At 35.1% G+C, this 23,117-nt stretch overlaps 1 protein-coding gene across 11 annotated transcripts in view; it reads right to left on the bottom strand.

The window, feature by feature from the left end:
- Positions 1 to 361: 361 nt before the first annotated feature.
- The window catches only part of SOX6 (SRY-box transcription factor 6), a 366,925-nt gene continuing 344,169 nt past the window's right edge, over positions 362 to 23,117 (bottom strand). For 9 of the 11 annotated variants that reach the window (XM_062000290.1, XM_062000283.1, XM_062000284.1 and 6 more), the window contains 3 exons: positions 16,334 to 16,567; positions 13,594 to 13,810; positions 362 to 7,262 (listed from right to left, as the gene is read on the bottom strand). In XM_062000290.1, the coding sequence (XP_061856274.1) occupies positions 6,959 to 7,262; positions 13,594 to 13,810; positions 16,334 to 16,567 (755 nt within the window). In that variant the 3' untranslated portion in view covers positions 362 to 6,958. The remainder of the gene's footprint in view (positions 7,263 to 13,593; positions 13,811 to 16,333; positions 16,568 to 23,117) is intronic. The other 2 variants (XM_062000286.1, XM_062000287.1) reach the window with 1 other exon arrangement.

Genomic DNA, 23,117 nt, shown 5'->3' on the forward strand with positions numbered 1-23,117 from the left:
AGAAACATGAAAACCATTTTGTCTCATTTCTACTCAATGAAAATCCTTCTGAGATTATGTTGCTACCAACAGCACTTGTTGCTTACAATATTGATGGGTCTCAGTGAATATTAACAATTAGACTCATGCATGTCTTTTACAATATACGGTGTTAATGGATTTTAGAGGATGATAAATGTCTTTGTAGAAAGGAAAGACATGGGGAAAACCTAAGAGCTGGAAGACTCAGTCCTTAAATTTAAAGGACAGCTGAACAGACTTTGTTGGATTTTTCTGTCCATCAGCTCACCATGGTCAATCTTTAATGCTAACTTTGAAAGAATAACATGGGATGCATAGAAGAAGTCACACACACATCTCGTAAAACAAAATTTATCTTTAATTTGTAAGTGTCAACAGCAGTACAAAAGATGGAGTGATGGTGAATAGATTAAGGGTAGAGAGGACAGTCTTGAGGTAAATGAGCATAAATAGGCAGTCTTATAGACACTCCCCTGAGGGGTCTAAACCCCTATCATGGCATATACTGTATCACCCAAGGATGACATGTTTAACATATCAGGAAAGCACCTTGTGCAAAAAAAAAAAAAAAAAATAAAAATCCCTCCCACCCGAAACATGTAGGTAAGGTGCCAACGTACACCAGAACATCCTGTACATGGACAGTGTCTTTCAATTTTGTCTTTTCCATTAATAACTGAGGCAGAGGAGGAGAAGACTCTTAAAAGTACCACTGAAAGATTATTTAATATTTAATTTACCTCACGTCAATACTGCACAACAAAATCGAAGAAGTCTGTTTATGCAATGAAGCAGAGCTAAGAATAACTATTCTCTGTTTTAAATTGAGAACAGATTTCTTTTTTAAATCAGTATCCTTAGCAAACTTTTTTCTCTCTTTTTTTTTTTTTTTTACTGTATCAAGAGGAGAGTGTGAGATGTGATGGCAACCTTTAAGTTCATTTAAAAACTTTACACTGGACTGTACAAGATTTTTTTGATAAACTATTTACATTTTCAGACTTTAAAACATATTCAAAGCAGCAATAGACACTAGTTTTTCCTCTAAACGCCCAAATAATTACCGGCCATGGGCCCAGGTAGGTACCTGCATTGTATATAGAATTTCTACAAGGAAAACCTGCCCGTTAAGTTAGCCAGTGGGTGTCCAACGAGCAGCCCTCACCATTAAGAGCTGCACCCACAGTGTTGCTATAGGAATCAAAGCATAGTACCTTGACAAGAGAGTCTCAGTTGTCCCAACAGCTCTACACAAACTTTACAATTTGAAACAGCAGCTAGCATGTCAGTCCAGCATGTCAGTGAATTGTGCTGATTAAATTAACATAGAGTACAATCTCACAATATACATCACAAACAAATTACAATGTTGGGAAATAAGAGTTACAGTAAGATAAGTTATGTAGTAACAGCTTATAAGCTTGTCTTAATGTAATAAAAAAATTTTTACATGGGAAATACAATAATGAATGAACATAAATGCTAAGCATTCTAGTTTGCTACAAGCTGAAGAAGGGTACAAGAAAAAAACGTTGCTTTCTAGAAAGCAAAACACAAATGACAAAGGAAGACAAACGGAGAATGCACACTAGCAGGTCTGCAATGTGCAGCATACAAACAGTTAAATATTTGCACATTCCCCATACTCCAAGAGCACCAAGGACCTCACTTGTGGTTTTTAGAAAGCGGAAATTACAAAGCAAGCCATGTCACTAAGTTGCTTTATAGCTTTCATATTGCCATAAATACCAATTTGATAAGTTTTCCTCTAGCCCAGTTCACCCCATCCCAACCCCTTTTTACCCAGTGTGTGAAATCTCAGAATACTTCTTTGTCACAATTTCCAACAAATCTGGTAGTTAAAAAAGGGTGATGGATTAAAATGAAATATATTTGCATATACTTTTTTTTTCTTTTTCCTTCTGTAGTAGGACATTACAGTATATAAAAAATGTAGTTTGATCTGAGAAAAATCACATATATTAATGGGTTATATTAAAAAAAAAAGGGTTTGGGGAAGTTGTATTTTTTTAAAGGGAAAAGTGTGTTTTGTAAAAGATTAAATGAGGTCATATAGTACTATTCTTCGAAAAGAATATGCTTAAGTGCCAACTTGAATCTTAGAAAAGCATGCAAAACACCAAGGGTCCAAGCCCATTTGTTAACTTCTCATAAACACATGAAGAACTCTATCACACATTCTGCTGGCTGCATCTCCAGTGCAGTTGTTCACACTGTGGCCCTGGCTCAGCAAAGTTTGCCCCACATAACACCAATGCTTTACTGGTCCTAATGACCACCATGGAAGTACTAACCTGCTTAATATTAAGCAAGTAGGTATGTGTTTTGCTGGGGGAGGATGAGGGTGTAAATCTTGTAGTATGTTTGGCTAGGAAATGATTTTTGAAATGCCATGCCTTTAATGTGACCAAAAAACAAAACCAGAAAGCCAGCCCAGAGAGAGGACTATGTTTTAGATGGCATCAAGAGGTGACTGTGTTTGCACTTAAGTGAGAACAGCCCACAGTTGACTGCTGTATGCTTGGCATGGGGTGTTGCATTTATTGTGACTACTGCTGCTGTTTGTTTTACATTCCCATCCCAGAGCAATCCCATCTTTTGCCTTCCCCCTGCCTCATGCTGCACCAGAGTATGCTGATTTGGAGCCCATTGTGATCCTGTGTATTATCAGCAGGCAGCTTCACAAGCTTAATGGTGATGCCCAAACATACAGGCAGATCAGAACTGGGCCACTTCATCAGAGTCATTTCTCCATGTAAACTTGGGCCCTGGAAACCAGTTCTGCTTCCATTAAGACTTTTATCATCCATTTTTGTGAAACACAAAGTGAACTATTCTAGCTGATATCACACTGTTTCAGGAGTGTTCTTCTCATGAGAATCAGTATTTCATAATTTCCCCAAAAGAAAATATATTGTGTCTGTTAATTAAATTGTGTGTTCACAGAGAAAATACTGTTACTATAATTTATGCATTACCTGAATGGAGTTGTTCTTTTTTTCAGTAACAGTTATGAACGGGGGCCCAAACACAATGTTTAAAAAGCAATTCCACAAGTCCTCTTGTGTATTGTGTGAACTGGTATTATATCTTCATATGACAACAATGTGATCTAATGAATGTAGAAAATAAAGGTCTGATACTATAAAGTCTTGACTGCATTGCAAGGGCCATCCTAGTCATGGTAATCTTTCCAGGGATATATCGTTGACTTCCAAATGCCATTCTTGTTAAGAAGTAAAATATCTCGTCAGTTCTACTTGAATTCAGAATTCAAATGTAATCAGAAATTTGGCATGTTTAATGTATCTACTTTCTTAAAAATAAGAAAGTATTCTGTGTTTGTGGAGTATGCCACTAAAAATCAGTGAGAGCACAAGTGAGGCATCTTGCTGTCCCAGCTACAGGTCCACGATACTGCGCTCACACTGCGGGTGTAAATTCAGCATCTACATGAGGTACAGTGACTTGTCAGCATTTAATATGGACCAACATACACTGATATAGAACAAAAGTAAATACATAACTTATACTTCACTAAGTATCCATGAACAAAAAATAAAATTCTATTTCCTATGTTATATTTACACAATTTAAAAAAATTCTAAAATGAGATGGTAAATTCATCAAAAACTTTGTTTTGAGCTCCAATTAAAAGTGTTGTTTTTCATCCTTATGATTGTCCTTCCTTGATTTCTACTGACATTTTAGAGCCAATGTCGGCTAATAAATAGAATAAAATGCTCATATGCACAATTCAGATTCAAATATGTTCTTCCCACTCCCCCAGCCAATAAATGCAATTTTTACCAGCTGGTGATTCCTGAACAGCCCGTCATTTTCAAGAAGGTGGCTTTAACGTACAGAGCATCAGCATTGAGGCAAGGCTGGAGCTAAAACAAAGTGTTCATACATACATGTACTTTGCATAAATAAATGAAATAACAAGACATAAAAATGACTCAAATCCGGCAACTGTGAGGCAGGCCCACACGAGTCGAAACAGATGACTTTTGTTCATGTAGTTTTCGTACAACAGTTTCACATTAGTCAGAAGTGATAAAAAATACCATTTATATCCAGTGCTTATAACACTTACGAAACAACATCTGTGAGTGTGTGTTTTTTTGTACTACAAGCAAAATCAAGTTTCAGTCCTAAAGAACAGTCCTTTGTTCTCCACAAGCCTGCAGAATATTATTTTGGCATGGTCATAAAATTAAAAAAAAATTAACCAACTAATCTAAATGTTTGCCTTTGTGCAAAAAAATAATTACATAAAATACAATGCTAGCAATACAGCATTCTACCTATGCAACAAAACCAGAAAAAAGGAGAGCCAAGAGAGAAAGAAAATGACATGAGGGGAGGGACAAATACTTCTAACTGGAAAATAATGTAAAGACATTAATAAATAGTCATCTTTTTTTTAGGAAATAATGGTATCCTCCCCCCAATCTGAGCTGAATGTATTAAAACCAGTTCAAATTCCCAAGCAATTATAAGAACAAAACCCACTTTCTATCAGTACCTTAGCCAGCTTAAAGAGGGCGCTCACCAGCTAATGACACAGCATATGCCTTTAAAGTCTTGGCTAGACCAGTTTATTGCTTATTAGACATGGACTCAGAATACATTTAAATAAATATTAAAAATCCAGAATTTTGCTCCGAATTGCAAAATGGTCAGAGAAATTTGACCATTGTCTCTCTATGCCATTACCTTTATAAATTGTCCTGTAAATGGAGCAATCCTTTTTGCCTTGTAGGTTGTTCTCAAGCATTTATATATTATTCCTACAGTGGTAACAATGGCTACCTCTGCTCAAGTAGGTATTAGTGGGGATATGAGGAAAATGCTTCCAATACAGCATCTCATCATTGTACCTCACATGAATTTCTACAAGGTAGGATGATAACACGAGGATAGCCGGTATTAACACTACTTTCATTGTCTGGGCCCTAAACAAAGTGCGTTCATCTCTATGATGAGGAGCTGCTCTAGGCCCACTCCTACCTCTCAGACTGAGTCTCAATTTGTCACCAATGTGCTGAACATATCCAACTCAAAATAAAAGCTGAGGGAGTTGAGGATCTTCAGCAGTTGCATTCACCAGGCCCATTGGATATGCATATATATACAGTGATGTATTTGTGAACGAGTGGAGTATGAGGGGCCAAAAATAAAGGCAACTTCTTTTCTGTCTCCAAAATGTAATAAATTCACAGTCTTAAAATATCTCTCTTTTCTGTATTTCCTAGAATTTTATCTAGCAATCACATTGTTTCTAATAGTAATACAAAATTTAGTTTCTGTAGCACCTTACATCCAAAAATTCCAAAGCACTTGACAAGCATTCATCAAGATTTGGCTCGCATTGCCATGTGACTAATATTCAATAAACATTTTTTATGGACTATTTTCCCAGCTTTGCAAGTCAGATATTTGTGTGGCCTTCTCTTCCCCACGAGGAGTCTCACATATAAATCACTGCATATATACTTGAAGTGGCAATCAGTTCCTTCAGGTGACAATGGGAACATGATGTACAGAGCCATGTCTCACTGCAGGATTCTACAGGCCCTAAAAAATCATCATGGTGGACTCTACATGCAGTTTGGATTTTACACCTGCCTTTTCTGACTAAGTATAGAGGTTTATAACTACAGATACAATTTTTTAGAAATATTTGCACTGTATGTACATCTAAAAGGATCCACTTTATTATGCGTTAGATATAGCAGAGTGTTCCTTGAGCATATACTGTTACAGGAACAGTAACGTTTCTCATTCATAAATGTCACGTTCATTTTTAGTAGCAGGTGCACCTCTATATTCATATACCTGTGTAATTTAGGTAAGAAGAAAGAAGGGGCTCTTTAAAGTATCAAGAAGGAATTGTAAGTGTAATGCCACCAACAGTACTTTTAAAAATAAATATTAAGTATTTGAACCCTTGACATTCTGGAATGAATAAATTATTTAAGAGAAAATGTGTTAAGACTGAATGCAAGGGTTAAAAGCAAAGGGGTAGAGAATGTAATCAGAGGTGGCCTCACACTGCTAAGACAGGCCAGTCCATAGCTGGTGATCGCTCTTTTGTGCTTAATTAAAATTTCACACTAATGGCACATCAAGAGGCAAAAGCAATTGGGCACATGCACTATGGCAATCATGTTCACTACTTAAGAATATCCTGTCTCCAGATTCCTGAGTACTTTACCATATTCTGGAAAAAATTAGGTTTTATATATAATTTTTTTTTAAGATGCCAAAGGATTGTCTAAGACTTTACAGTGTCTCCTTTAAGACTTTTTTTTTAAATGTTAAGATTCAAAAGTTACGAAAAGTTTGGCACATCAGAAGTTCAGCTATACATATGAAAAGAAATGGAATTCAGAGACTGTTTTTTAAAGACAAGCTATGATGCACAGATGTGCACACTTGCGGACTTGTTCTGTTTCACAATATGAAATCTGCAGTTTTTGTTTTCTAAAATAATCCAGAATAAAAACACATTCACAACCTGTAGGCTGGCACAGCATACCTGAGTGAGAATGTATAACCCCCATCTAAAACAGTAACTAAAACCCTTATCAGCATTCAAACGGAAAAAGACAAAAGGTAAGACTTGTAAGACAGCTATTGATTCATATAAGTTTTCAAGTCCTGATGTCTGATATTTAATATATGTCTTCATCTAAATTAAAAAAAAAAACAAAACAAAAACAAAAAAACCCAAGTTCATGAAAAATTAGGGAAACAATCTGTCTCACACGTTAAGAAACATTTAAGACCATTCTGCTGATGTAACTGTAGGAGCCACACGTGCATGCAGGCTCTTTAAGAACTTTCGTTCAAAAAAAACCCAAAAAACCCCAAATGAGTCTGAGTACTTTAATTCTGTGAACACTCCTCAGTTGGCACTGACTGCCTCATGGGTTTCATTTTCACTACTATAGTCTGATTTGGGATCATCCTCATAGTCCTCGTACATTTCTATTTCATCCTCTCCATTTATCATTTCATTTCCAGCAAGGCTTCCGCTGTCCGTCTTCATACCATAAGTGCTCTGAATGACGGGGATGCTGGGCTCAGGGCTGGCAGAGGTGCTCGAGCAATCTGATGTCATCTGAGGTGATGGCGTGGTAGTCGCCATGGTAATAGCACCAGGATAGACAACCCCTGTTCCCGTGGTGATTGGAATTTGAGGCTGTTGTCTGGAAGGAAAAACAAGAGGCGAACATGATTTCCCATGTCCATAGGAAGGAAGACCTTCTGCAAGTCCAAATGAAAGAAAAGCAGGTAGTCTACTAGGAGGGCTGCATGCATTCCTCTGGAGGTCACAGTCTAGTCCTGTACAGGATGCACGACATCTACTTTTAACCTGTCTTACCTTCTGATACCTAACCTAGCACTATGCAATGTTGTCTTTTTCATGTGTGTGATTTTCAGCATACTGGAGCAATATCACGCTTCAATTAAAATAGGTTTATATCACTACTAGGCGAGAAATTCAACACCAGCTTGACTGTAAGCATGTACATGGTTGTACTAAGTGATGCAATGTCTCTTCTTACGGCCATGTGTATACACTGAAATGCTTTGCTTTAAAGGTCAGGTTGCTGAAGCCATTCCATGATCAAGCCCTCATTTGCTACAAATTAATTAATTCTACTTCTTACATTAGGGTTAATTAATAACATACTTTCCATATTCAAATACTCATACAAATATTCTCATCTTGTTTCTAGATCATTACCTTTGGTAAAGCTAAGAGAAAAAGAAAGGATTGAACTTGTCTGAAGGAAAAGAATCTCCACCATACTTTAGAAGTAACACTGAGTGAATATACTGTAGAATTACAAATACTTAAGTGCCCTAGAAGATGCTGGTTTAAGATTGACTAGTTATTGAACATACATGCCTATTTGCATAATCTCTTTGAAGAACTGTATATTTCAATGTATTCACAACCTTCTTTAGAGCAATAGTGACAAAGTATTAGAGAACTATTACATAATTTTAGCAGGTGAAACAGTGTTAGACGTGTTTACGCTAACAAATCTCTAACTTCTCGACCACTGTATCATTCTATGCTAAAATTTAAAAGGAATAAACTAGTCTCTTACAAATTCTTAATCATTGGCTAAATCAATACACAAATTAATGTAAAGCTTATTTACAGGATTCTGGATGTTTGGCCTTTATTGGTCATTGATCAAGCACTAATTTTGATAAATATCACATTATAGAGTTACTGAGAAACCAAAGTCCTTCAAGTTTGGTAATCAGTACAGTCAAAATCATGAACAGTCTATGTAAGACAATATTAAGATAGCATGTAGTATTGTCATTGCTAGTATAGCTAACTCAACTCTTAATGCCTCTGCACAGTTTGAGAAATTCAAATTCAAATTGCTGTTGTATCAAGTTTGGTACACCTTGCTAGTATAGAGAAAAACATTGCAGTAATTCATTTGACACAGTCATTATACTCCTGTTTGCAAACGATGATTTCCAGATAATTTACAAACAGCTAGGGATTTTTCACTAAATTTTCACTTTTTAAAGGGTCCGATAAATGTTCTGTGAAAATAATTTTCAGCCAATGTATTTGCTTGGAAGCGATTTTCTGCAAACATCTTACAATACTTTATCCATAAAATGGAACACCTAACTCACAGAGGAACTGGTAAAGAACATGATCAGTGTAACAGGAAAGTTAAAGGCTTACTGAAGTTGTCATTCATAAATGCAATACTTTTTTACACGTTAAACAAAAATCAAATATGGTGTGCATGCCTGCTGCTGGGTAGGTAATAACTCTGAGCTTTAAATTACCTCTATCTTGCCATGCAACTGTAAACATGTGGTAACTGTACCACCTAAAAGGAATGTCTTAAATTGTCTACCCATTTGCTAGCAAAAGTTTGCTAGCACTTCTATATTGTCACCCCCACACATAGAGTAACTGGACTCCTGCCTCTCAGTTGAACCTTGTTTTTTATTTAGATTTGATCAGGTTGTCACTGTAAATTCTGCTCAAGTTGCTACATACATCCCAGAAAGCCTGATTTTAAAATATCACAAACTATATAGATGGCATATGTTACTGGAGATGAGTGTTATAATTTTCTAAGTAATTAAATTTTATTGGATGGGGAGAGGGTAGGAAATCAGAGCATTTACTTAAATTCTAACCACGTGGCTGGGAGTTTCTAACCTATGAATCTAGCCATTGTTTTCTTTTATTTATAATTCCTAAAGGCATGTTAATTGAATTTTTTTATAACATTAAATTCCACATGTTTAATCTCTGTATCTAGCTAGAGTTTTGCCTATCACAGGACTACGGAGTGAGGAGTTAAAAAGACACTTTACTGCAAGCTACAGGTTACAATTCAACTCAGTTGCATGTTTAAAGCAAGGCAAAAAAAGCCTGGTTAAGATTACCAGAACCAAAAACTAATCTTCCTATCCCTTCAGATCTGTGAGGAATGGTGATGCATGGTTACATATACTGGCTTCAAATCACTCCTGTATCCATTATCTCCACTTTTCCAAAGAAATGTGGCCGATAACTACAGGTCACTTGCCTCTCTGCTCTCCCAGCATTGCTAATATGTCTGTTCAGTCTGGGGCCAAAGATTTGGCATAAAATAGTTAGGTAAATATAAAAAAGGAGGTAACATGAAAATTCTTAGACCAACTGATCTGTTCACAAGTTTGTGACATTAATATTCTTGGGATTTTCCTGGAAAGCAGTCCACTTTTGACTTTTGCAAAACTTGCTAAATATTTAAATTGGCAAATTACCATTGTTTTCTGACCCCTTCCCAGTTATTTTCTGATAGCTCTTTAAATGGCTGAAGCAAAATTGATTGCATTAAGAAAAATGCTTATATGCTACACAATCCTGAAACTTATATTCCCATAAGTAATGAAATAACAGTAAATCTCACAAAAGCACCCATTGTGTACTTACTATAAGTTCAAGCTACAGGAGTATAATATTACAGCCTTATTCAAAACCGTAGTCTAGCAACATTCTGACTATGTGTGTACAGTATTTATAAATACTATAAAGGCTTTATTCTAAACAACTTACACTGGTGAAACAAAAAAAGTTACTGCTTACATCACTTTGCAGAGATAAGAATGCATTGTGAACTTGTATTTAGAGTGTGCTAGACAGGCTCTTAACGCAGAATGTCTGAATTTGCAATTTATATATGATCTATTTGTTAGTTCACATTTATTTGTGCATTACAAAAAAAAAGTACTATTGAAGATAAAATGTAAATTACTTGAAGTCTGTTCAGGGATTAACTTATGCTGAAGTTATTCATAACTTCCCATTAATAATTTTATTCTTAAAAATAACTCAAATATTTTAAAGACATAACTGGCTTCAGATTCATCTTCCACTACATTAAAACTAGCAATTTTTTAATATATTCTGCATTAAATATTAATTATTTCTGTATATTATCTGCTTCATTTGGAGAAACATTAATGTAAGGATGCATCAGAAGGCTGTTAAGACACTTGTCAGGTCCTAGTTTTTTGTACAGTCTTATCACATATACAACATTTGTCTCAAAACAATAATTTCCTGCCCAATTTATTTCAAGAAATCTTAATTGCCATTCAACTACTTGAAAGTTTTTCTCAAAAAATCAGAATAGAACCTGTCCATTCATGAGCTTGTTTCTCTATTTTATTTTAAAGTCTGGATAGTTTGTAAACTGAGATTCTCTAAAAAACTTTTGTGTATCTCACCAACGTTCCTCAAAGATTGTATCTCACTGAAGTAAGAACTTTTTGCATCTTAAAAGTTCAATCAGTGTAAAATTCTATTTTTTTACTGGGAGGGATAGATTTTTTTGTAACACATGGCAGGATTCTTCGATGCTAGACAATTTCTCACCCAAGGGAATCTGATTAGCCCTTACTGGATTACTTCAACTGTAAATGTATATTTGATATAAGAGAATACCAAATACAAATATGAAAGAATATAATTTTTCTTGCTGGTAATACTTTCATCACCTGTTTTGAAGATCTGTCTTTCCTTTCACACATCTCCTAGTTATCTTTTTATTCTGTGATAATTTTTTCCCATTTTGACATATCCATTCCCAACTTGATTGGTATGTTCTTTTAAAAAAAACCCAAAAAACAGCTTCAAGGAGTATGAAACACTTGGCACATTTCATTAGAGCCTATTTTGTGTTTTTGTTCTCTATCTTACAGATAGAGAATACAGAAATATTTACTCTAAACAGAATATATTTCATTCTAAACACCACATTTGTCTCCTATTTCATTCTGAAAAGGAAACTGCATCTCAACTCTAAATTCTACAGTTCTTAAAGACCAATTATGCTCTTTATTCCATCAAAACAGAGGAAAAATGATGAGAATATAAGGTCAGTTAGCAAAACTATTCCAGCTGATGCTTATGTTATAATTACATTAAACATAAGGAAGAATAAGTTGAAGAAGTCAATGGCTCCAGTTACTATGTTTCATTTAATTATAATCTGATTTGGATTAAATGTTGCTTTTTATTACTCAGTAAATTATTCTGCTGAGATAAATGATGCCATGTTTGACATTTCCATTCAAAAAAGCTGTCCTGGTCTGGTTTTTTTCACTTTTTTTTCTTGGTCTCTTCCAAGAATTTTAAATTTTTCATTAGGGAAAAGGGAATTTGGGTCAACAGAGAGAAGTTCTAGACAAGTATGAAATAATTTTTTAAAAGCACACCTATGTTTCCTCTGTATCAAAATTTATATTCATATCGAAATGCAACAAGGAGCTCATTTAACCTTTGTTGAACGCATCCGTTAGACTTCATATCCCTTCTTCATTACTCGCATAACTAAAAGCCATTGTTTCCAGTAAAGTCTGTTGCATCATTATATAAGTGCGCAAAGCTAATTTACTTTAAAACTTTTTCAACATTGATAGCACACAGTAAAGTGGACTTAGCAGAAACATGATTTAGAACTAATCCTTTCAAGAAAATGATGACATTCTCATGGTCTTTCTGATCATATTGTTAGATGTATGAGAAAGATATTACATTTAGGCTGCAGCATCAGCATAATTTTGAATAGGATTTTTTTTTTCCTTTTTTTAAAAAAACACAATATCACACTTTAAACAGGCCCTGTTAGGGGTTTCCTAAATTCATTGCCATATTCGCCTCCAGATTTAGCCAATGTTTCCAATGTGTAAAATGCTACTGCTTTTAATACTGTTTTGAATTAGCTAACAATTCTCAAATTGTTTGGAATGTTGTTTTGGCATTTCTTTTGCATTTCTTGTCTAGATGTGATTTGGTCTGTCAATCTGCTTTGGAAGACATAAACCTGAGTTTCATTCCTTAAATCTGAATACAGTTTGTGATATGCTGTATAAATTCAGATTTCTCTTTAGAGCTCTATGCACAGTTTTGATGGAAGCATATTAGTAAACAAGTTCCCTTAAAGAACAAAAAACATTGTTAAAATTTTAGCCTGGAAGGCTATTTCAAGATATCAAAACCACTTCTATTTACTAACTGCAGAAAGAGCCCACATTGTTGCAGGCTGTACCACAAAATAATTGACTGCAACAGGAGTTCTATATCCCAAGCCAAAAATGAGGGCACATAATTGACGTCAAGGTCAATTATCTGGTAGTGAAGTACCCAACAAAAGGAAACTATTGTGATTAGAGAAATAAGCAGAACATTTTGAATTTGGAAAGGCTGGCACTGAAGATAGCTTTTAGACTCTTTGTAAACCACCAGAAACATTGTGTTAGAGCACTGAGCATCACAGATTAATACATAAAGAAAAAAAAAAACAGGACAGAGAAATCAGTTATGGTGCAGTTGTTTGACTGGACTTTTGTTGTCTCTAGTCTGTGGAGCTTTCATACTACTACTTTCTCTGCTGAAGACTGGACGAAATATTGTTTAAAAACATTGTGCCAACATCTGTTGGAGCCATGCGTTCTGAGCTATAAATCTACTCAGTCTACCTACGCACTAATTGAAACACTTGCTAAAACCTTAGGTTTTTTAATTTTTTTTGTCCAAAATTTTATGCATAACAAAATTCCTAATAGCCTCATGTCACGATATGATTCATTCATCTGTATTCCTAATTTAACTGCTATTACTCCTGTTCCTTTCTCCCCTCTCCTGAACCCCATATTCTGCACAGTAACAATTTTTGTTGTTATCTTAATTTAGGAAGTGCTCCTGAAGTCATTACTAACTCAGAATGGATTAGTTTACTAATAACTCACAAAAGACATGATCCAAACTCTTCATGCTAATGAGAAACAACTTCTTTTGACTTTAAAGAATTATGCAATTAGTCACATAATCAGCATTCAGTGGCAAGCAGATAAGTCCTTATTCTATTATATATCTTATGTTTTTAATAAGGTTTTACAGGTTCATATCCTTGTAAGTGACATTAGTCAGTGACCCAAACAGATAAGTCTATTTGTTTTCAAACAGCATGCTCTGTCTGAAATAGCACTTACCCTACGGTAAAAAACTGCCTCATCTCCTGTCTTCGAGACCTCATCAGTTGTTTGTATTCACCAATACGCAACTTCTTTCCATCAACAATGCAGGTACGTTTTGGTCGAGGTTTGTATTTGTAATTAGGATACTTTTCTAGGTGGATTTTACTTAGCCGTGCCTGCTCTTCATAATAAGGTTGTTTCTCTTGATTTGACATGGACTTCCAGCGAGATCCTATTAACACAAAACACCAGTGAGTGCTCAAATAAGGCAAGTTTAGCTTTACACATATTCATTTCAACACATCTTCTCACCATAATAAACAAATTTTGAATTAGTTAATTAAATGAACTGATTTGAATTTACATGGTCCAGAACATTTACTGAGATGTACAACCTGAGACATCTTAAAAGAACCTGGACTTTCAGATAGTGCTGCAGACCAAACATCTGTAAATCTCTTTTAAATTGTTGCATTTAAAATCAATGGTTACTTCTTGAAATCTTAGCTTCATGCTGCAAAACAGACTATTTTTTTTACAGTATGAGCATTCATCTGTGAATAATTCTATACCTTTGTAATGCCACGAAGAGTATTATGGTTAAGTAAGGTCTACAACCACACTTTTACTTTTGAAAGCTTAACACATTGCCTAGGGATACATGCTGCTTTGATGGTTTTATGAGGATTTGGTTTATATGCTTCTACTAATGGATATTAATACCGTGCTACATAGCAGGAAAAAAAAAAAAAATCTAAACCTTATAGATTCAACAAAAGTACAAAAAAATCCCTTGCTGTCAGAGTGTCTTAAATTCACTAATCTTCTGATATCAGCTTGGCATAATATTGGGACCTTACCATACTTTAAATTCCATTATGCATATCATCTTCCAGCTAGATGTAATAAATGCACAGAACTGCACTGAGAAGTTTTATTTAACAAAGTTATATTAACAAAATAAAAAAAAAAAAAAAGACAAACAGAGAGCACATTGTAATTATATACACCACTTCAGGTACTGTAAACTCACACTGAAAGCTGCACCAATAAAAATGTTAAAAAAATTAACACAGTGTACACAGGAAGAGGAAAAAGTATTCAGATCTCTTGTATTGTTTATAAGGAGCTATCTAAACACTTCAATAGAGAAGAGATTTTTTTTTTTCCTAGAGGCTAAGAAATGCAGAAAATAGCTTTTTGGTGTCTCTTAGATGAATAAAACGATTACAGCTGTGGTAAACGTGGGTGGACGCTATTCTTTTACCAAGATTTTTCATACATCGACAAATGGAAAAGTTGTGTAAATATTACCCGTAGCCAGCAATACTCTGTGTCAGTTCTAATATTTCAGTCTCCTTTCTCATTGTCCTAGAAAAGTTGCATAGATATTATATGGACATAGACCTATTTGTGGTAGAGTGGATACTGACAGGTTAATTCTATGGTTAACAAACACTCAGTTGCTGGCACTTCTGAAATATTTATGCTGGAAGTTTACATTTTAATGAATACAGTTACTATGCTCCTAATAGTTTTTTCACAGAATGCACACAAATAATATAGTTTCCCTACAGCTGCCAACACTGAAACAGTGCAGGTTTTATACAACACTGAAAGGCTATTCATATAACTCACTTAAATGGTAGACAAAAATAGGAGAACTACTAAGTAAGATTTTGGAAGTTTTAGGACAAAGTAACATTTATTTCTAAGTATTCTTGCCTCTGATTGAACTAACATGCAACAAAATTTGGTAAGAATCCATCTGAACTTGAAATTTACAATAAAATGATTACAGAGGAAACTTGATTTTCACTTTTATTTATTACGAGTTACATTTGGAATCTGTCTTTCACTTCAAAGACTTAGAAAGCAAATATAGGTTTTAACACTTCACCACTCATTCTCACGTATGTTTCTAATTCTCTGGAGGGGTCTTAAAAAGTAAATCAAAACTTCTTAAAAATGAGCCAACTTATTTGCACAGTGGTAAAATATAGTCCATGGTATATTCCTTGATCATCCCAATCTATACAAATTAAATATTAACTATGGTGTCTTTTAACTAAGCAGTATTTCAATTGTATGATACTAGTGTTTCCTTAGTGTTTTGAACACTGTAACATTTTGAATCAAACATCATTTTAGATGCAGGAAGGTATGCAGGTACGTGTCTTTTGAACTGTGCCAGGTTCCTTTCTTTGATACTACACCATCTGACATAAACCTTTGATTTTGATTTTGTATTTTATTAATTTTTTCCAGGTATTTACTTTAGCAAGTACCATTTTGCATTCAGGTGATTTGTAGTTCAAGTGATGGGATCGTTCAATGGGATCTTGCAATTAGATCTTTTATCAGGATACACGCTTGCAACAGATTTAACAAAACATTCTTTTTCAATGCTGCTAAATCTTTAAAGCATGTTGTGACTCTACTGTTGAAAATAAAAAGCATGAAAGAGAGGCAGAAATGGAAAAGGAAAGGAATGAAAACGCAAACTCATTTGTACAAGTTTCATCAATTTCAATTTCAGTGAACATCTCCCAAACAAAATATGCCCTCAATTACAAAAGCTGCCTATCCAAGAAGGAAGCAACAAGCCTGTGTAACCAATATAAATAACCTCATCTTTCCAAAGATCCAAAAATATCTAACCCCTGACAATCGCCACTACTAGAGCAGAGCCTCCTAAGTTTCCCACAGTTTTCGTTCAGTCACAGGCATGACTTATTGATTGTCTTGCACTTACCTAGGATTTTGCTAATGTTGGAGTTGTGCATGTCAGGGAAGGCTTGGAGAATTTTTCGACGCTCATCCTTTGCCCAAACCATGAAAGCATTCATTGGTCGCTTGATGTGCGGTTCACTGCTGGCTCGGCCCCGCGAATCCCGGTAGACTCGAGCTTCAGCCACAGTGGCACCTCCTGTTGGCCAACAATAATACTGCTGTAGTTTAGCTGCAGAGCCATTCATTGCTTTACTTCCTGTAATGTCAGGGCAGGAAGAAACAAGATGGATGCAAAACATTATTAAGTGGATTTACGCAAGCGCTTTCAGTGCTGTATTTATTTTAGCCTCATTCTATTTTCCTCTCTCTCTTTTTTGCTGCCAGATCTATGAGAGAGAGAAAGGATACCCACTGATTTCAGTGTAATTGATCAGCCTCACACATCAATATCTGAATGATGAAACAAATGGCACTGGTGTTTCTCCAGTTAAGGTATAGAGGTTTGAAAAAATATTCCATTTGAGGCTTTAACTCACATAAAAGTTACAGTTGAGAACCCAAACTGATGCAGACCTGTTCACACAAGTAATTTACAATTACTTTGCTGCTTGAGCAGTGAAGCATTTGCCAAACATTTCATAAAAGAAACTATATAGTAAACCAGGTACATGCTGCTAGTTGTATGGATCTGATTATATTTGGAGATAAACATTTTAAAGTCATAGCTGCTTGAATTTTAGACATGTCTTAGAACATTCAATCACATGCAATAAAAATGTCTGCCTTCAACAGGTACACAGCATCCTGGAGCTTCTGTAATGGGAGACAAGTACTTCAGCTTCTCCATGCCTGCTGTGCTTTAATGTACCCCAGCATCCTGTCATTACCCACTGTCAATTTAACTTGTACATGCTACCTTAAGCGTTTCCTTGAATGCATCCAGCCCTGCTCCTTGACCATAAACAACAAAGCTTCATGGGGCTCTAGAGTTCACAAAGCTGAGTATAAGGCTTAGAACTAGTTTATACAGGAGACAGAGATAACTGAGCCTAGGTAAGACATGCTTTTATCAGAATAACTTTTGCAGTTGGGATGATAATATATGGTTTTAGAGTTATACCTTAGCCATAAAAGAAAGGCAAAAGGTCTTAATAGCAAGGGAGTGACATGGTCTCAGGCCTCATCAAACTGTTCATATAATAGCTTGAAAAAGCAAAGTACTTTACAACAAATTAGCACAGCAATAGGCTTCCTTTTTGTTTTTGTAAACTGTTACAGTTCCTAACACTGATTTGTTTGCCAAATAATGTAAGATTGGTTCTTTAAACAAAGTAAAACACTGAAGATTTACCGTTTTCAGTGACTGACTCACAAGCTTTTAGTTGTGCAAAAACCAAGTTTCCTAATTTAGTAAGAAAACACTACAGGCTATTTATACTGTTTTAAAAATTCTCTGCAGGAATTGAATTTAAATGAAAAAAAGTCCTAAAATAGAGGATGCATAACTAATACACTACCTTTTTGCCACCAGGTCCACAGTACATTAATTTCATTTAAAATGCACTGACCATATAGGATAAATTGATTTTGCTTTATATGGTGTTGACAGCCATGTTTATTGTGCAGTGAAATGTAGTGTCGTTTCAAGCTGACTATATCCATCAACATAGGGCAATATGCTGACTACTGGGCCAGATGAAGACATACATTACCCTGAGAGCAAAACACTCATTCGTATACAGCAGTGTCCTCTCCTGAGGATCACCATGGTAATTTATGATGCCTTCAATGCCATTACTTACACAACTGACACCAATTTGGCAATTTGTATACTAACATGCATGCACATAAAAGACGACAGGTTTGTGGCAAATGTGACATGCAAAACTACTTGAATACTATTTTAAGTACCATGCTACAAGTGTTCAGCATTTACAGAAGGCTGAAGTTGTAGTTAGTTTTTATTACAAAAAGGAGCAGTAGTTTTGCTGAGTGACCTGCATATAGGATTGAGTTAATGAGGCTCTGTCCATTGTTGTCAGAAGGCTTGAAACATGTGAAAAAAAGATATCTTTTGAGAGAGGATATATGTATTGTGAAACTATAAGTTACAAAGTAAGTCAATACTGCAACATTTATTGAGATGAACGGCTATATAATTTGAGAAAAGTCAAATATATCACATAATGCTTCTTCCATCTCCTAAAAAATATTATTGATGCAAAAGTTATCATTTGTTATTCAGCTACTCTGCATACAGCAAAGGACAGAAGACCTATTTGAATCCATATGCTGATTTTCCATTTTTCCTTTTCCTAAAGGTACTTATTCACTGCAGATAACGAGTTTGTCTTTAGCCCTTCCTAACACAATTTTGGCCCGACCTTTCAGTCCTAACACAAGCAAAGAGTACTTTCACTAATACCAAGGTTATATGATGGTTTTTTAATCTGGATAGAATTTAGATAGAATGGAGGAAAAAAAGAAGGAAAAAATCCTGCCATAAATTATCTGTTTTCAGAGAAAGGTTAGGTTAGAAAATAATCCTTATTTAGAGTAATAAATTACAACCATCCCAAGAAGGCCAAAAAGCTCTGGCTGCATCTGCTTTAAGCAAGTCCATACTTGAAGGATTTGAAAAAGCAGCCAAAGAGTTGATGTTCTTTGTGCTTGATCTCTGGGGGAATATTTGCAAGTTGACCTATAGGCCATCACAAAAGCATCTGCAAAATGAATTTCTGCAAAGCTAAAGTAAAATAATCTCCATGTATTCAGTGTCTCAGAAATACAGAAGTATATTCAGCATATAAAGCATTACAAGAAACTTACTTCTGTTAGCATGTGGGGAGCCAGAAAGTCTCAGTACCTTTTTAGCTTAGAAATGAGGTGCTAATGATATAAAGAGCACATATGCTCAGTGAGCTCTTGCAAGTAGAAACATGTAGGAAAGAACAAGTGTTCAAACTAGTTGTTCTTAGGTACTTCATCCTGACAATCAGATATTTAGACAGTATTGTGGCCTATATAAACAATTTCAATAGGCTTTACACAGTATGGATTTTTTGCTTGTTGTGATAATTACAGTACTGTCAGAGGCTGAAAGATACACCTGAAATTTTAAAAGAAAAGTTATATTCAACTGCAAAGAAGTAGGCATTTCACTTCTTTCTGAAAATATTTGCAGTAACATCTAACAAATAATAAACCCAAAATAACAGATAAAATAAAAATGTACTACTAGTGAAGGGTGAAAAGAGAGGAGGAAGTTGGTAATTGTCTCTCTATGGCAACTAATGCTCTATCTGCTAGTTACAGTTCATATTGCAATTGCAGGAAGAGGTTTTGATTTGCAGAATTAAAGGCTTGGTCAGAATTAAAAATTATTGCAAAAGTAGTACAGTTTGGCTGCTCTAATGGCTTAGCTGGCAAAGAGACCTACACTTCAGCCTAAAGGCTATCCTTAAAGTGACACCTTTAGCTTCTGAGGGTGTGGACTGCCTCATTTACTAGATGCTTTGCATTTGCCCAACCTGTTACAACTTTGATGTTATAAAATTAAAAGCTGATTAGAGGAGAATGATCATTTCTTGTAGATATATGGCAGGCAACTGCTCTGTGGAAACTGGATCCCAGACTAGACTCTAGGGACAATACTGGGTCAAAGAATACTACAGAATTATTCTAAAAATGTTACAGCTTCATTAAAGTAATTTCAAACAATATTTTTGTTCCCAAGAGACTAACTGCTCTCTAATGACAGTGCAGGGGAAGAAGAACTCCCGTGGTTTAGAAGGAGAAAAGAATCAGATCATCAAGAAGAAAGACAAACATTTTCACACAAATTAAATGTTAAGAATCTTTCAGTAACAATTGTTACATTGTTTAATTATTTATTTGTGCCTTATGTGTGTTTCGGGCCTTTGATAATGACAAGAATATTAGGACAGGTAGTATCTCTTAGTATGTTCCCTGAGATACTGACCGCATTAAGGTTAATTCTATTGTCTTTAAGGAGATGAGATTTTACCTTGTATTTTATACATCATCTACCACAACAAAACCTCAGACTTGGCCTTTACATATTATCAGAAGGCACACAACAATAAACATGATAGAAAGGAGTAAAAAAAGGGTGAGAAAAAGATGAAGAAAGAAGGAGAAATGAAGTACCAGGAAACATAAAGAGATTGTTATCAATCTCTGCTTTTCCTTAATTACTGTTCACACTGTGGCCATTGATTTATGTTTGAAGTGATACATTTCCTTTGACTCCCCCCAGATAACAAATCTTTGGTTACTCTAGAGAATATACTGCATACTGTCTTCATAGACATATACCTAGACAGGCAAAGTAAATGGATATCTGTCTCAGGAACAATTGTCATTACTGGCATTTCTTGTCATCATTAGGCAAAACTAATACCCACTTGAAAACATGACTATCTCTGGGGCGGGAACACCCTTAGTCAATGGCATAGATATTCTGCAGGGAAGTGTCTACCATACTGCTCTCATTCTAAATGCTAAACCAATATTATTGAGCTTGAATTTCAGGGATGAACATTTCTTATAGGCTGCATGTCAGTGAATGAAAATGGGAAAAAAACTGAGAAAGACATGAGTGATTCATAAAATACTGGAATATTTAAATGAGTTCTAAAATATTTCACCTGCAAGGGTTCTGAAATGTCTTAAGTAAATACTAAGGGGCAGGAATATACAGTTGCATGGGTTAGCTACAGCCATGCAACACTTGGTTATAAGGCTTCTATTTTTCCTGTTAAGAGACTCCATTCTCTTTCAAACATCAACAAGAAGAACCAAAAGGGAATTCCCGAAGGTCAGCTCTGAGGAAACATAAACCTCTAATTCAATAACTCCGCTACTGCACTGAAAAAGGCTTTATTATTGCAACATCCATATGGAGTCAATTGGACATTAATGACTAATCAATCCCTCCCCTTTCTATTCTACTTATAGTGTCACAAGCCATGTTTAGATTAGCCCATTTCCTGCTTAGGATCGCTCAAGATGTCTTTTGTTCTTTCAGAGCTGGCCTGATGGAGGCAGCTTAAACAAACACACGATCCAAGTGGTGCAAGAGTTATAAACTGCCATATGTGAATGAACAAAGGGGCCATACTAAAGCCTTTTGTGGTATTTGTTAATGTTTTTCATCTGACTTTAAAAAGACCTAATGACTTTGTGGTGAGCTGATGCATGTGGCTCGTGGCTTTGCAAAATGAAGGAAATTCTAGCCAGTTATATATCAGCATACATTTTCCAAAGTGCCCTGTTTTCAGTTTTGGTGGCAGACAGTTTACTTTTCTAGTGCATTTGTTTTACATACGCAAGCAAAATTCTTAATCTCAATTAAAACACAGCACCAATTTTCATAGGTGTCATCACAACCTGCAAATACGTCTTTCCCCATTTCAAATTCTAGAGCTAAAATTAGTAGTGAAATGTCTTCTGTGTCTAAAGTCAAATCAAATATTCTCAGATCTATCAGTGGTAGAGCCGTTCTGGTGTTTAAAGATGAATTGTTCATTGAGTCATATTAAATGCTGAAACAATATTTCTAAATAAGCTATTAGCACAGCCATGCTCCACAGCCAGCCATAACTAAAATCTACATTATTTACATGAATTAAAAATGTTAAACGCAACTTCTTTCTTGATGTATTACACAAACAGTTTAGATTTCTTGACCACATTTTATGGCGAAATCAACCCTCCTGGAAATTTGGCATGGAATATAGCTAAAACAATATAATAATATTTTAAATTACATGGAATATTAACTCAATAAATTAGCACTTAAGGATTGACTTAAGTCCTCAGTGGCCTACATAGTCTCACTTTTGCTGCTACATAAAAGAAGTTATTCTGCAAAGATCCATTAAACATCTAGATAGAAACTGTGATGAAGAACCAGCCTCTACTATAAATTTGGGGAGGTATGTATAAGATTTTTCTATCATGAGCCACTTCCAAACTTCAAGATCCTTCACAGATAATTAAATGCTAACAGCTCCATTCTGACATTGATATTATTGATAGAAAAATGTGAAACTTATTTAAGTTGAAAGATTTTCATCTCAGAAACAAGGGATTCCCAGTCATCAGGTTTAACTACAATCAACGTTCCCTTAAATATTATTTTTATTTTACTTTGATATTTCATTTCATACTCAAATATAGAAGGCAGAGGCACACAGAAAGAGAAACTATGGATTAAAAAGACTAGCCCAAGAGAAATATTACTATTATTGTTAGATATCTGACAAGATTTATAAATACTGTAAACTGGCGGTGATTTTGTTTGGTTTTGTTTGTTGTTTTGGTTTTTTTTTCCAGAAAAAGTGTCGTTCTAACAGCTAAGCAATTATTGTTACCATAAAGTCAAAACAATATGAAGAGCAATGAACTAAACATAAAAATATTGCCATAAAAGTAGTAGTCTTATTGCTAGTGGAGTTTTACTTACATAATTTCAAATCTCTCCTAACATGACAATGTCATCTAGAACATCCAGAAAACATGATACCGATTTAAAACATAGGGATTAATTCTTCAGTCTTCAGGCAACTCTAACAGATTTTTTTAAAAAAACAACAACAAAAAAACCCAAACAAACAAACAAAAAAAAATCTTGCCTGAACAAGGGCCCTAAGACATAATCCATTCATATTTCAGTCAATGCTTTCTTTCGTTTTAAGATGGAGAAATGAGAGACGGGAATTCATCACAAAGGAAAAAGGCAGCTTGATTTCATATTTGATGGATGTACTGTTCAAGGTGTT

This window comes from Colius striatus, chromosome 7 (genome assembly GCF_028858725.1).
Source record: "Colius striatus isolate bColStr4 chromosome 7, bColStr4.1.hap1, whole genome shotgun sequence".
NCBI classification, from domain to species: Eukaryota; Metazoa; Chordata; class Aves; order Coliiformes; family Coliidae; genus Colius; species Colius striatus.